At 40.9% G+C, this 11,712-nt stretch overlaps 1 protein-coding gene across 10 annotated transcripts in view; it reads right to left on the bottom strand.

The window, feature by feature from the left end:
• Nucleotides 2,194–11,712, bottom strand: part of DAPK2 (death associated protein kinase 2) — a 50,030-nt gene continuing 40,511 nt past the window's right edge. For 9 of the 10 annotated variants that reach the window (XM_021407817.1, XM_021407810.1, XM_021407814.1 and 6 more), the window contains 3 exons: nucleotides 11,067–11,219; nucleotides 9,663–9,708; nucleotides 4,506–8,786 (listed from right to left, as the gene is read on the bottom strand). In XM_021407817.1, the coding sequence (XP_021263492.1) occupies nucleotides 8,136–8,786; nucleotides 9,663–9,708; nucleotides 11,067–11,219 (850 nt within the window). In that variant the 3' untranslated portion in view covers nucleotides 4,506–8,135. Of the gene's footprint in view, nucleotides 2,961–3,450; nucleotides 3,532–3,695; nucleotides 3,786–4,505; nucleotides 8,787–9,662; nucleotides 9,709–11,066; nucleotides 11,220–11,712 lie in introns of those variants that run through there. The other variant, XM_021407820.1, reaches the window with a different exon arrangement.

Genomic DNA, 11,712 nt, shown 5'->3' with positions numbered 1-11,712 from the left:
AAAAAAAACAACACAAAAAATAATAAAGTATGAATACGACAACAAGTATAGAGCCTGCTCCATTCAAAAATCACACCAAATGTCAAGAACAGCATGTAAAACGTTTAACAAACTGCACATAATTCATGAAAACCAAGGTTTAAACATCAGAATTGCTCCACTGATGAGAAGCTTGTCCTTCTCAGTTCACTAAAATACAACATACTATGTGGAAGCGTAACAGATGCTTCAACCAGTCCCTGTGATAATGGTTCACAGTGCCAAAGAATTTTATGTCCAGCAATCCATGTCCAGTTACCTCGACAGAAAAAGGAATCCAGGCCAGGATTTCAGAAGGCGTGAAGAATATTAAAACTCTGAAAGCTCTGCAAACAACACAGGCAGATCAGAGTAATTTCAAGAACATATCACCAAGTGCTTCACAGAAGTGAATACAAGATCAGATTCCCAAAGCGCTGAAACAAACACTGAGTGACTTAAATAAAAAATACAATCATTAGCCTACTTCAGAGATCACTTAGCATTGTTGGAGAAGTGTGTTGAAAGCAAGAAAACAAACCAACAAAAAATGTACGAACATTGTTCTTCAGTTAATGTTGCTGCATAATCCAAACCCAGCACTCTTTGCACAGCCGTGCTGATGCTGAAACACAAGAGGAGTGGCTGCCAACAAACCAGGTCATGCTGCAATGTGTTGACTTCATTGAAAAATGTCTCAAAGCTCAATTGATCAAAGAGAATTAATTTGAAAGGAAAAGAAAACAAACAAAAAACAACAGACATATGACAGCTCAATGTCCCGTGCCTCCTCATTTGTTTAATACATTTTCTAACGCTCAATCTGGGGTATGGCTTGGCAGAGAGAACTACTGAGATAACCTCAGTTTTACAAAGTGATAATACAGTCACTAAAAAACATCACACCTCCAGGCTCAGGAACAGGAAAGGCTGGACTCAGTCTTACCTGGGGTGCAAAGAGTCATTCAAATTCGGTAAGAAAAGTGGGAAAAAAAACAGGTAGCAGCAATAGAGCTGGTCCTCAACTGGTGTTAAATTGCCACACCACTCAATTTAAAACAGAGTTCATAAAAATGTCAGGCTGGCTGATGATCCATCTGAAACTTCTAGCATCCAACTGCCTACAGTGAGGTACGGTTTATTAGAACAACTAAAACTACTGGAAAAAAAAAGGCAGCCAAAGATTCTGTAGCTGCACAGTCCTAACACTCCCTTTTTCCACCAAAATAACCTCATCTTCATTGGAGATGGGGGAAAACAAACAAACAAGCACCCACCAAACAAAAATACCAAAAATTCCTATACCTGCTTTCTCTTTCCCTTCCTTCAACCTTCCCAATCCTGGTTCACTCCTGCACTCTACACACCCCCTCCTCTACATATTTCCTTCCCACTGCTTCTGCCCCTTCACTTCCTTCAATTCACATTACTGTTCTTCCCTCAGATCCTACCTTCTGCCTCTCCTCTGCAATGCCTCTTGCACATTTCTGTCCTTTCATAGAAGTACTTTCTTGTCAACTGCCTTTCAGCCTCTGCCTAAGCAAGCATACAAAAGTATAAATACAAGTAGCATAATTTTCCTTCCTCCTAATAAACTGGAAGACAGGCAAAATTAACCTAACCCCAGCTTTCAACACTAGTTTACACCTTCAGCTCTAAACCTTGAACCTGGATTTGACCACCATAAAACCAAACAAAATTGGTTTCCCTATCAATCTACAGCTTTTTCTAGTAGGCTTGCTTTGCAATTTTTGATTTACATATTAAAGGGCAAAGTAAATGTGGATTTTTAACAACTAGTATATTCAAACAAAAAAACAGCCCCATCAGTGCACATTTTTTTGTACCAACTGAATAATACTAGCATATTAAATATAAACAAATGTAGATAAAATGATGCAACTTACTAGCAGAGAGGAGCTAAATTAAAGAATTAAAGTGCTTCTTCACTCAATTTTCAATACAAATCCTTGAATAAAACCCAACTGCATGCAATTTGGGTTAAGCGTAAACGACACCTATGTAACTAGGTGTTAATGAATCTCCAATTTGCTAGCAAATTAAAATAATAATAAAGTCTAATAAAGACTATTTTGGACATTCCCTAGGGCTTTTCTAACTGCCCTGTTTTGGTGAAGCATCCCACCACCACTCTAAAAATGTTTTACTTGGTGCACGACAACCTCTAAGCCACTACAGATTTTTTTTTTGTTGTGCTCGTTATCAATGGCAGCTGTGTTAGTCCTCTTTCAACCAGCCAAAGATGATGGCTACAGCACAATTCTTGCTGGAATAGAGAACAGCTGAATGCCAGATTTGTGAAGGCAAGGTTATGGTGTGCAATGGCACTATGGTTCTCTCTTCAACAACAGCAATAGCGGAGTGAGTACTGCCCACAGCAACCAATACCTGCCACAACTGCTATCAGACATTTGTGCTATTAACAAATATAAAAATCATAAGAAAATCTTTAAGACTCAATAACAATTTCCCTGACTGAAATAATACACACAGGCTTAATCACTGTGTGGAATGTGAACGATTCTGCAGTAAGAGTACATCAAGTAGAAACCCCGCATCCTGAGTGAAGCTGATATCACAAAGATTGAAATATCATCAAAGAGCTCAGAATATAAAAGCACTCCAGTGGAGCCTGTGCCGTGGCACTTCCCTGGAAATCTGGATCATCAATTTTCTAAAATGCTCAGCAGACAATTAATAACATTATCCAGCTGTTGGTGTCATTTCAGAAGTAAGAAGCATCATTCCAAGGATCCAGACGGTAAGGCAAGGGCTGCTGTCAGAGCTGCTTTTTTCAGCAAGGATGAAAGTTTCCTCTGTTTCCTGCCCACAGAATTCTCATCACACTAGGATATGCTGCTTCTCCTCTGATGAATGGCTTTCCTTTGCAGAAGATCCTCATTGTCACTTTCACAGTTTCTCTGAAATAAAAAGGCCACGGTGTTCCAGTCACATAAATGAGATACCATGCTGCTAAATATTCTGTTATAATCAGTGTATCGTCTATAGAGAAAAGCAGAGGTACTAGAAATGTCAGAGTTGCATTCCAGGTTACGCTTACTGAAGGGTCCTCCACCCTCTGTCACACAGCTGGTCACAAGTAGCTGCACAGACTTTCTCCACACCTGCTCATTTCTCAGCCCAACAGAACAGTCACTGCTGTCGTATCCAAACAATCTGCAGCCTCCACGCTGCTCCTAAGTAAAATAAACGTGGCTAGCACCTATAGGGTTTGCAGTCACCGTTTCTCCTTCCCCAGCATTTCTGGCATAACACAATTTACAGTAGCATTAACAGCATACAAAGGATGCCACGGTCTTGCCTGGTTTCCCACCCCAAACCATTAACATCTTGCAAATTTCAATCCACAGTAAAATTTCCTTCTCTTCTTCCCCTTTGAAGAATACCTACCAAACATTCATCCTGAATTAGGACCTTTTTCACCAGGGAACGAGATAAGTGGTTGCACAATGAGACAATGCTGTAAGAAAGCTATAAATAGAGGGAAGAATGAGAACGTGAAAACACTAATATGAACACATCACAACACATTTCATTTGTCTAAGGCATCTTACAATTTTACACCTGCAATCTCTGCCTTGCCTTCTGATCCCCATCAGCCCTACACAAGCAGGACGAAAAGCTTCTTGCCATACCTTCCATCGCCTTCTGGCATACTGCCTTTTGAAGTTTTCCATGTTAACAACAGATTCTCGCCGTACCAAAGCTTGCCGCTTGTCCAATGGCTGGAAGATAAGAGATGGCAATTTTATTGTGTGGCTCCCTTTGATGCATGAAATGCCTAAGATTCTCCTTGCTCATTGGAACTGGCTGAAAATAATGTTGGGAAAACTGTAGATTCATCCAGGTAAAAGCAGAAGAATACCCTTGATTTCAAACAAAAGCCTAAAACTTCTTCATAGTTAGCAGTCTGCAGCTGCTCTGAGTGCTGTGCCCGCTTCTAGCCCCATGGCCTGGCACAATGGGTGCAGTGCAGGGCATAGGCTTTGCTCCAGCCTCCACTTCTGCTTGCTGCTTCATAATAATACACAGAAAAACACAGACAAAAGGCTGGGACAGCTTTAGCAGCCCAAGAACAAGATGTGGGGCAGCCAAGCAGAAGAGGGAGAAAACTACAGGGACTAGAAGATGCTAAGGCAATGCTTTTGCTTTATAAAGCCACTGAAGCATGTCTCATTGCAACACCTGTTTCCTCTGACTGGAGCTTGCCTCAGCTGGCCTTTATTCACATCATTCAGAAAGGCACTGGGAGAGCAACAAAAAGGCTCTACTGGTGCCTAATGGAAAGGAGACAGAGCTACTATGAGCACAAGAACAGCACTGCAGCCTGCCACTTTCTCAGGGGTTTTGCACAGGCTTGCTAGAAATGGTGACAGAGTAGGACTAAACTCAGCAACATCACACTATTGGGTCCCATGATCCCATTCTACTTTCTGAATTTTTACCCTTTTTTTTTTTTTCCACATTTGTCCCCTTACAAGGACACCATAGGGCCAAAGATACATTAGTGCCTTCTCCTGACTTCCAGTGTTGGGCTTTTAATTTTATTCTAGCGCCTCTGCCCCATATGATGCTTGCCCTGAACCACATCTCACTTCAGTTTCAAAGGATGGGGACTCCACAGCCACCCTGGGCAAAGTATTCCAGTGTCTGACTTCTCTTACAGTAAACAAGTTTTTTGGTTTGTTTTCAGTATTTAAATGCAATTTCTTTATTTCAGGTTGTGCCCGCAGCCCCTTGTCCTGTCACTGGATACCACGAGACAGGCTCAGTCTGTTTTCTCCCTTCCACCAGGTATTTACGCAGACTGATAAGCAGCCCCCGGCCTTCTCTCCTTCTGGTACCGAACAACCCCAGCTCCCTCTTTGTCAGCTCCTATCCCTTCCACCAATCTCATTCCAGGATGCTTTGCTGAAAATATCACAATTAAAAAGTTAAGCTGTCATCTCATGTTAGTTACCAAGACATACACTCCGGCACATCTGAAGACAGCTCAGGCTTTGTCCTTTAACCATCCTCAGAATATGAGAGCAGAAGACCCCGGCACCTTAGCAGTAAATGCATAAGGAAAAAACTAAAACATCTAATTATATGGTGGAGGGAGAAAAGGAAGAGGGAAAGAATTAAAAATGTATATATACGTAAGAATTCAGACACATGTCCAGTATTTTGGGATGTCACCGTGGTGTTAATGAACAGATCTTCTGCAGATGCTAAAAATGAATTACCTTTGAACTCCAAAATCACATCAACATATGCACAGACCAGACAATTGTATTTGACTGGGAATGACAAAAACAAAGTTCAATACTAGATCTGGTAAAAGAAAAGGAAGAGGCTGGCAGACAGTTCTTCAACGATTATGGAATTCAGGGAGTGACCACCATTTCAGCAGATCTGATTTGCTTACGTAGGAAGTGGACAACCCAGAAATACTTACACTGAACTGGACTAGAGTGCAATCAAGGCAGACAGCTGAAAGAGGAGGAGTACCAAAGGAGAACAGACAATGCAACACTGAGTATTTAACCATTTTCCAGCAAAGAAGTGTTTATGAGACAAAAAATTCACTTCTCTCCTCAGATGCTACAGGTATAGCATTTGTGCAAGTCAGAGCCAAGTTATCAGCTAGGCCCCTTTCCCACTTAGATGTACACACCACTCCCGGGTGTCCCCCCACCACTGGGACACATAAGCACTGAATGCATTTCCCCATGCTGCAAATAGCTAGCATGATGGAACAAAATCTTGTAGAATGAGTCTGAAGTGGAAAAAATGCCGCGGTCTAAATGTCAGCTATATGATGGTTATGAAAAATTTCGGTGTGCCCTTTTGGCAGCAGAGCCATCGCCAAATCAAAATAGCTCGCTTTACAGTGCTCCCAACTGTTAATAACTGTCTCTCAATTGCTAAGCAGCCTGCAAACAACAACCTTGTCATCTTCTCAATCATCAGAACACCTTCTCAAAAACAGCGTGGTATTTACCTCCTTCAGCTCAGAGAGCACTGACCTCAAGGACTGAGTCACAAAAATACTGACCTCACCCAAACACTCAGGAACAGAGTGGCCTCATTTCATGCTCCTTCTCATCATGTCAGTGCATTTGTTCCTCAAGAAAGTCTACACACATCAGAGGATGTGAGATGACAGCTGAGAGGAGGCAGACTTACTTTCCTTACTGAGGGTCTTTTCTGCAGAAGCTGACTCTCAATAGGCTTTAATTTTCTTCTTAAAAATTTAAACTCTCTCTTTAAAAAAAAAAACAACAACAAAAACCAGTCCAATTTTCCAGTTTGCCTGGACAGCATCTCCAGGGTCTTGCAGCTCCAAGGAACCTGCAGAAATGACGACTGAAGCCTTCACAGCCTATCAAAAGGTGAGACAGTTAATGTTTCCAATACTGCTTGGCACTTTGCAGTCCAGTTCTCCCTGGCCAACATCATCAGCACGTGAGGGGCATCTCTTGGCGATCTAAAATTTTACCACTTGTGCAAAGCAATATGCCACAGAGCGCACTTCCAGTTTCCATCTTTGTACAATGTACAATGACAGTGTTAACACCACCCCTGCTGAGCAACTGTTTTCAGGACCCTTCACTTCCAGCCTCTGTATGTCTTCACAAGGACAGTGACAGATGCACTGTACCCTACACAAACTGGATGAAAGTATGCTTCTACCTTTTTTATCTCAAAGTAGGAAACTTTTTTTTTAATGTTATGAATGACAGTGGTTCAATTCAGTGAGATTATTAACTTCTCAAGAAGGGGAGGAGAGAGGCTGTGCAGTGAAAGACACGTTCTAATACATATCGAGGTCAACTCTGGATGGACCTGAATGTGGATGCAGGGAAGCCTGGCTACTACCTCTGTAATTCCTGTATCTGCGTAACAGTTATCTTGAAGCAAATTCATACAGCTAAGCAAAGAGGCCATAAAGCAGCTGCCCAGCAACTCTTCCCAGTACACATAAGCCTCACATCTCCTTTTCCGTCACTGACTACATCATGAAGGAAGAATTGCATCCTGCATAAAGAACAATTTATTGAGTCTGAAAAATGAGACAGGTACGTCTGTGAATATACAGTATGATCAACTGAAATCTTCGAAATACAAGACAGCAAGGCAGGATTCAAGTTGGGGCCAACTTTTCTCTTACTTTCTAAAACTTAAAAGAAACCCAACAACTTCACAGCAAGAACATTAGTCTCCAATCCCGCATGGTAGATTAAATTAGTTGCAGTTCTGTCTCATCATCTTTACTGTAGAAAGCAAATCAGACGTCTATGTTACTGCTTATCATCACTCACATTTTAATATTGGCACTGCAAAATGGTATACACAGTAATTTGATCAGTTCATTACAAACTCATAATTCTGTCTTTGGAGTAAGTTTCTTCAGTATGGGACAGGAAACTTCACTGAATTTTGAATGAAAGAATTAATCATTAGCTAACACCTGATGGTAGAAGATCCCAAGCTGAGTAACAGGCCTAAAAACCTCATCTTGAAATGCCTGATTTTAACTGTTCTTCAGCAGCAGCCATTCTCACAGAGAATTTCTACAGTACTAAACTGCTAATTCATTTACTTTGTATTATAGCACAGATTTAACCTTTGGAAATACTGCCCACAGCAGCTCTACGTGACTATTTCTTTCATCCAAATGGAGATGCAATCATTAACTCTTTATTGGTTTCTAGGCACCCAGCCCAGTAAGTGCAGACTGAACTCTCTTTTCTGCATTCACTACATAGTGAACTTCAGGAACTACAATATATGATGAAGTACGATGTAGGAAATGCAAAAGGCTGCAGGGTTAGCTGTGGTCCATACTACAGTGATAACCCAGCTCCTGTAAATTCAGACACCAAGCATGGGAAAGAACTTAAACACTACAAACTTTAACACTGGGCATTTATGGTTTCGGTCAGCAGCTTGTGCAATGCATCAGAATTTCTGTTTCAGTTCTAGGTGATGTTTTTGTGCAGAGATTATGCACTGAAACATTTATTATCTTTTTTTAACTGCTGTACATTGTGAGGCAGCAAAGCCCGCATGTAACCTGATGTAGAACATTACTGATTTGATTCTGCTACATTGAGATTCAGCCCTGCAAGGAATTCTTCACAGCACGATCTATTTAATAGGTCCGTTAGGGATTCATTGATATCTTTGTTGAAAACAGAGTCAAAGTTTCCATTCACACAGGCCTCATTTCCATTTTCCAGTTGAAAATTACTCATTAAATCCTGTATCCACTTAAGATCCTCAGAAAGCTCTTGACTGAGAGATTCATACTGACTCTGCAGAGCAGCATATTTCCCAGTTATGCCTGTAAGACTGGCACCTACAGTCTTGATATCATCTTGTAGATGTCTTTTCAGGGATTCAGTTTTACGGTATTCATATTTGAGCTGAGACAGCTTGTGCCTCACACTTTCATTTTCCTCTTTGTACCAAGCTTCTTTCTCATTATAAATGGAAACCAGAGCATCGATGTCCTCCTGCAAAGAATCGTGGGATGCAGCCAAAGTGCTGACCTCTCGTTCCATAAATGAAATGTCTTCTACTACCCGGGCAAAGCGCTCAAAGTTGATGTAGGTGTTATTCGGAGGCATACTTGAATGGCATTTTATGGTGTACTCTCTCAGTCGTTTTGTCTTGAGCTGTGTGTTCTCAACCTTCTTGTTTTCTTCAACTTTTGTTTCTTCCTTCAGCTGGTGAGTCTTCAGACAGAGGAACCAATATTACTGGACATTTACAAGACAGTGCAGTAATTTAAACTCTACACAAAGGATGCAGCCTGAATTTCCAATCTGTGGGAGATTCTTTTCTCCCACAGATTTTCCTTCACACATTCAATTAAAAAAAAAAGGAAAAAAATGAATGTAGTAAGCAAAGTGCATTCACTCCAATGTGGTAAGTTGAAGTACCAGGGCCCCAACTTCTTTTCTTGTTAATGTTTTAATCAGTCATTCTCAAAAATATCAATATTTGTAAGAGTTTGAAAAACAACAATCCTGAAAACAGTCCACTCAGTGTTTTATGCAATGCAGAGCAAAAACTGGATCACTATGCATGCTGAGATTATCCAAAGGTATTTTCAATATGAGATTTATGTATCCACAAATGCAAGCAACGTTTACAATGACAAACTCCACAGAGACACAAATGTCAGCAAATCAACACGTGTGGGACAAGTAGTTACATTCTGAGGTAAATTGTATTTCCACACTGGCTGTGATCAACTCCAAACTCAAGAAAGCACTAAGTCTGAGATTCAGTGTACATCGTGCAAACAGAGAAGGATGGAAAAATGCAAAGCACAGTCTAATGTAGGACACTGAACATGCAACAAACATCAAAGCTTTGTTCTCCTCTTTTTGAAAACTATGATAATAAAAAGTCATTAGTAAGGTTTGCAGAAATCCCAAGATTCAGTCAGACCCATCCAATTTCCTCCCAGTACATCTCCTTAAGATGTCTATGGTCTCTAACTACACAGAGGTCAGATTTCCAATTAACACATCAATAAGAGTGAGAACATTATCTCTGCTCGGCTCACAGCAGAAAGCAATATCTGCCTTTTTATTTGGTCTTACCGTTATCCACGGATGAGACAGAGCTTCCTGAATTGTAAGCCGTTTCCTAAAAAAATAAACAAAAAAAGAAATACAAAAAAATACAGATCTGCATGAGAAATACCTTGCACACAAGTCCATTAGCCTTCTCTCTGCCTCTGTATAACCAGTTAAGCATTTATCAAGGTAACTCCATGACTAATACTGAAATCTCAGGATCATTTTTTTCCACAAGACATGCTGTTTGTGTCTTTACCAGTAAATGTTCCAAGTTTCAGTAAGGAGTTGTCCCCACTCCAGACAATTTTAATTCCTTCTTGACCAAAATCTGTATTTTCACATACCCTCTTATAAAAAGTGATAAAACATTACTTCATTCATCCTACACGCTTAGAGATTAAATTATTTCTATATACCTTCAATATGTCTGTGTCTGAATCACAGTATACAATGTTAATTATACCAAAAGTATCATTTAGAGTGTAACGTGACATCACTCCTGCCATTTCCTGAAAACAGAATTTGAGAGGAATATTTCAAAGATGATCGATCCTGCATTGTGGCAGCTCAGTCAGCAGCACCCTATCACCATTCAGAATCAAAGGCAGAACCACAGCATTGCTCTATGCCTGCCTCTGGACACGTGACAAATATCAATATCCCTGACTTTTTCATAATGAGGTTGCTAGACCCATGGTAGCCTCTCATCAAACCCCATCTACTCTAACCTATTCTAAGACTGCTGCAATTCCCCAGGGCTTGACCCAACAGCTTGCCTCTTTCTAGTATTGTTCTTCTCTCCTAATGAAGCCACTGGAAAGAACTGCAACAGCCTGACCTCCCTCTGGGATGAACAGGGTTAAGGGGAAGAAGATGCAACTCCTGTGTGCACTTCATTAAAAGAAACAAACACATTTAAAAGACTGTGGTCCCCAAGGACTGGGAATAAAGCTCTGCACAGCTGTCATGCAAATTCTGGGTGACTGTAGCGGATGCACAGAGACATAAAGAACAATTCCAGAAGCAGCAGATGTAAAAAACAAAGTGTTATCGGACCACAGGGGACATATTATGGGATCATGTTGCCTCCCTGCAGGTAGCTCACAATAGACTGAAGTACTGGAGTGGTAGTTATCTAAAGATTTTGCACACCATTTTCAGCCCTTTACCTACACACCGTTGCATCATTTTGACTTCAGAGAAAATGCAGTCCTGAAATGGAAATTTTAAAAAGGAGATTTCGGTTCCTTTTGTTAAGAGTTTGTGGATGCTGTGATTCACTATGGGCACAGCAGCAGAACTTTGCCTACTATCTTGATCTTGAATGGCAACACACCCTGCAGGGAAAGCTTTGCAGACTGCTCAGCAGGCTGTTTCACCAGATTTATCTAAGACACCAATGAACGATTCTGAATTTTCACTTACCGTGTATCCTTCACCAAGAGTTTCCGAATAAAATCTTTTGCCAGGTCACTGGTATTGCTGAAAAATTCTTCATCAAACTCATAATTCACAGCTGTGATGTTAGCAAGTGTTTCCTGTTTAGTTTCTCCAAGGAAAGGCGATGCACCGCTAAGCCTAGATAAGCCATAAAGAAGAATCAATAGGAAAAACATGCACCAGAGGTTCTCTAATTCAATTACAGCGGCTGTATACTCTGAGGACGTTTGTGGATCTCTGTATTGTAGCAACCATGCCACATGAGAAGTAACAGGTCCAGCTTTTGCTTGCCACACCTGTTGTTCCGAACCAGACTCATTCTGAAAGTCTCTGGGGCAGCACTGAGTGCACAGACAGACATGTACAGAATCTCCCATTCTGAGTGTCTCACTGAAGTCACAGTTTGTCAAAACAGAAAAAGCTTCAGCTGAGGAGAGTGAGTATCTGTCGCTGTGAATCCACAAACACAACCAGTCAGAAGCTTCCATCAGGTCAAGCAGATAAATTTGTATTTCCATTCATTTTCACCAGTTAGAAAAATCCTGCCTGCAATTTTCTGTCTGCAAAGCTACTGCCCAGCTCCCTGCACAGTAAATTCAGCCAGGAGATGTTTCTCAGCTGGAATCACAAT

The sequence above is a fragment of the Numida meleagris genome, chromosome 9 (genome assembly GCF_002078875.1).
Source record: "Numida meleagris isolate 19003 breed g44 Domestic line chromosome 9, NumMel1.0, whole genome shotgun sequence".
NCBI lineage: Eukaryota > Metazoa > Chordata > Aves > Galliformes > Numididae > Numida > Numida meleagris.
The sequence above is the reverse complement of the archived record's forward strand: the minus strand, read 5'-3'. Positions and strand labels throughout refer to the sequence as shown.